Below are 4,205 nucleotides of genomic sequence, written 5' to 3'. Positions count from 1 at the left end.
AGAACTGTATGCTATATGCAACAACCTGGAAAGAGAGATTCAGATTCGACAAGAGCAAGGCTTCTATGGGTACAAGGTCACACAGATGTTGAAGAAGCTGCCGCCTGACGAGCAGAATAAATTTCTTGGAGATGCCCAGCGGGTTTCCACGGGCATGCTGCAGTACCTAGAAGAGTGGTTTGATTTTGGTGGAAATTCTATCTATGCATTGTGTGCACCGCTCACTCTGGACAAACTCTGTGCTTTGACTCCCCACTTGGGCGTTCAAGTGGACGGAGATGAACTGTTTACCAAAATATGCCGACTGAGTGATGTGCAACCGACCCTAAAGAGTTGGAGAAATGCCGAATCGACGTTGTCAGGAGTACTACCATTGAATCAACGTCGTCGAGCTATGGGCGCAATTCTTCAAGCCCTACAAAGCATCAAACTTACTTAAAATTGTGCAGGATGTGCTTGCGATCCCACCCAGCCATGTCTTTGTGGAACGCATTTTCAATGGGATGAAGAACTTGTGGGCCGATGGAAGGAACTGGTGCCCAGTGGAGGTGGTGAAAGCTGAGCTCTTGGCGCACTCCAACTCTAAAGTGACCTGGATTTTTGCAGGCAGAAGTGGCTCGGGAGCTAGTGGCGGCAGCTAGAATAGAGCAGATGTATAAATGTTAGTAGTTTCAATTGCCGCTCACATTAGAACAGTTTGGCTGCGTCTGCACTAAGACAAAACTTCGAAATGGCCATACTGAAGAATATCAGTGAGGCGCTGAATTGAATATGCAGCGCCTCATTAGCATTAGGACACTTCCGGCCGTGGCGCGGCTACACGGGGGTCCTTTTCGAAAGGACCCCGCACCTTTCGAAATCCCCTTATTCTGTTCAGCTGAGCAGAATAAGGTGATGATGGAATAAGGGGATTTTGAAAGGTGCGGGGTCCTTTCGCAAAGGACCCCCGTGTAGCCATGCCGAGCCACGCGTGTTCGAAAGCAATGCTTTTGAAGCGCTGCAGCCGGAAGCATCCTAATGCTAATGGGGTGCTGAATATTCAGTTCAGCTCCTCATTAGTATTCTTCGATATGGCCATTTCGAAATTTTGTCTTAGTGTAGACACAGCCTTTGCGTTTTACTTAGTTTGTATCATCTTCATGCTTCGGGAGAAGTTAAAAAGAGTTTAATTGCACTGGAGTGTTTAAAGCCTCTTGCTGGTGAGGCAAAGTGTGTTTTGAATCACAGCTCCCACATTCAAGCTGGTCTTCTCCTGGTGTCTGCTTGGGCCTGGTGGTGAAAATGAGTGAGTGTGTGAAGGTGCTGGAGGGCAGGGCCTCAGGGAAGGGGCGGGACAGGGGAGGTGCAGTGGGAGGGGCAAGCGGTAAGTTCTCTGCAATTAGAACATTGGCAACCCTACTTCTAATGTTCCTGAGGATCTGCTTCATCATAGCTGGGCCAGAGTTGTCCCTATAACTCTAGACTCTTGGCAGCTCCCTCTCCCCTGACCTCCCTACCTCTGATTGCTCATCTAGGTGATGGTGTCCAGATATGTCCCTTTCTTTCTCTCCCATGGGAAAGGGTTTGGGGAGGAGTCTGCTCCTGATTGGCCAGTTTCTCCAATGTTGTTTGGGTTTGTTTCTCCACAGCTGAGGGAATGACTCACGTTTGGATTCTCTCTGTCCCCGCAGGTGAGGGGATGATGAGTGAGGATGTGGAAGAGAGTCCTCAACAGGAAGACCCTGAGCCAGGTGAAACTCACGGGACGATACTGGGAAGATCTAAAGGGGATGTGTCCTGGAGTCCAAAGCATGAGGTAACGGAAGGGTATCTGCACAGGCTGGAGAGACAGCAAGGGGACCAGCCAGAGCAGGGACCAGGTAGTTCCACTCCATGTGAAGATGGCTTGAATAATCTCAGTGAAAACATGATGCTCCAGAGAGTCTGCAAAGAGGAAGATAAAAACACATCTGCTGAGCATCAAAGTTTACAGCTTACTGTGCATCACAGAACCCACACAGGAGACAGGCCCCATAAATGTCTTCAGTGTGGGGAAAGCTTTACCGACAACCTGGCCCTAAAAACACATCAGAGAATCCACATGGGAGAAAAACCCTACAAGTGTCCCGACTGCGGGAAAAGCTTCAGTGAGAGGTCCCACCTTACCGGCCACCAGAGAGTCCACACAGAAGCCAAAACCTTCATCTGCTCTCAGTGCGGGGAGACTCTCTGTAGGTGGTCAACCTTTCTTAGGCACGAGAGAATCCACACCGGAGAGAGATCTAAACCTTATCACTGCTCCCAGTGTGAGGAGAGCTTCCGGGATAAGTCAGGTCTTCTGAGGCATCAAAGAACTCACACCGGAGAGAAACCCTACAGCTGCCAGGACTGTGGAGAAAGCTTCAGTCGGCGCTCGAACCTGATCAGGCACCAGAAAGTTCACACGGGGGAGAGGCCCTTTAAGTGCCTCAAATGCGGGAAAAGCTTCAGTGAGCGATCAACTCACAGGAGACATCTGAGAACCCACTGGGGAGAAGGTGAATGAACGTCCTGACTAGGGCTGGCTGAGGTGGATTATACTGGAGCAATTGAAACTAGCTTCCTTTTTACCTGCTCATTCTTCTGGGTGCTCTAAAATCCACCTGTGGACGTGGATTGTCTTGAAAATTATGACCCTCATTGGGGACGGAGATCGAGCTCGTGATATGAGGTTGTGTTCATTTGGTTTAGGGGTTCCTCACAGGCAGCTCCCTCAATAAGGAGCTGCGTAAACTATTGATAGTGCACAAAAACCCTGTGCAAACTAAATCCTCATGAAAAGCAGGAAAAAGAGCATGAGTAGATGCTGCTTCTGCAACATAACCTTAACTCTGCCCTCATTGAGTGAAGTCTAACATACCGAATTGCACTTTAGCTCTCTGCCCTCTTCTATGGACACTACAGAACATCTCAGGAATAGAGCACTGAGGGGCAGCGTAGGACAAAAAGTCGGCCAGCTTCTCTTGATCAGGGAAGACTCGGGAGTAGGACAGGTAGAATGAGCAGCTGCCACATACCCACAAAAACCAAGTCTACTCTGCACAAACCACCTCACAGTTGCAAAAATTTTCCCCCCACCCTAAGGATTCCCTCTGAACTGCGGCTTGCAGGGACCCCGCAGTAAGCTCCAGAGACCGTACACCACCAGATTGTTGTCAGTTTCAAATGGCTGCACGACCTTGTGTGTTTCTACTTACCCGCGGGACTCAGCGCTGCAGGGAACCCTAACTGGTCCTGCTCAAGTACACCGTTCTCAGGACAGCTCTGCCAGCCCTCTGCCCCGTTCCGTCCAGCTACGCTTCCCATGGTGAAGGCAGACGGATTCTAGGGTTCCAAGGTAAAGAATGCAACTCGAGCTGTGGTGCGTTTTCTGAGTCCTCTTTGGCTCCTTGTTCGGGCCACACAGTTCCTGGTGCACTCTTCGGGGCTGTTGCCGCCTCTGAGGGGGCGGAGTTAGGGTTACAACGCGGGAATGACCTTGACTTTAATCTCTTGGGTGTTTGAGGTGGAGGTTTGGCTGCTCTGCACAAGGCAACGCCGCTCAGCGTGAGCTCTGCACGGACTCAGGGTTTGGATGGTGAATAAATGTGCTGATTCCACAGGTGTCGTCACTGTTTGACTTTTCAGGGTCTGGCGCCCGTCTCTGGCATTGGCAGACAGCCGCCGGCTCCGGTCTGCTCAGCCCTCCTGTGCCTGCTATGCAAAGCAACAGCCCCAATCGGCCCCTCCCTCTATCCCCCCAGCTCCTGGGAGCCTCTTCCTCGGCCAGGATCCTCTCCCTCATCTCACCTGGTTCCTCTGCCCGTGTCCTATGGAGTGGGTACCCCAGGGACCTTTTTGTGCCCTTTATTCACAAACCCCCCAGGGGCCTGGGGCGGTGCAGTGATAAGGGACTAGGAGGAGGGGGGATGGGCAGGGAAGAGCCTGTGCTGAGCACAGGGGTGGGAAGTGAGGGGGTGGGCGTGTGAGTGATGGGGAGAGCGAGTGCTGAGACCGGAGAACTCACTGCACTAGCTGAGCCCAGCTCCTCATTACAAAGGGGGCCGCAGCTGTAGCCGACAGGCAGAGAAGTAGCTCAGGCCCATTTGCCCAGCTGCAGAGGACTCACCATTACGGTCGGCTGTAACAGGGAGCTGCCACAGCGTCGGGGGGAGATGGGCAATCAGCTTGGGGAGCCATGGAGAGCC

At 51.9% G+C, this 4,205-nt stretch overlaps 1 protein-coding gene across 1 annotated transcript; it reads left to right on the top strand.

Annotated features, from left to right (window-relative positions):
• Positions 1–1,232: 1,232 nt before the first annotated feature.
• Positions 1,233–3,617, top strand: LOC142024927 (uncharacterized). Its single transcript, XM_075017281.1, has 2 exons — positions 1,233–1,285; positions 1,671–3,617. Exons 1-2 carry the CDS (start codon positions 1,282–1,284, stop codon positions 2,522–2,524), a joined length of 858 nt encoding a protein of 285 aa, XP_074873382.1. The 5' UTR covers positions 1,233–1,281; the 3' UTR covers positions 2,525–3,617.
• The last annotated feature ends 588 nt before the right edge of the window (positions 3,618–4,205 follow it).

This window comes from Carettochelys insculpta, chromosome 22 (genome assembly GCF_033958435.1).
Source record: "Carettochelys insculpta isolate YL-2023 chromosome 22, ASM3395843v1, whole genome shotgun sequence".
In the NCBI taxonomy this organism is placed as follows: Eukaryota; Metazoa; Chordata; order Testudines; family Carettochelyidae; genus Carettochelys; species Carettochelys insculpta.
This window is presented reverse-complemented; position numbering and strand designations above follow the sequence as displayed.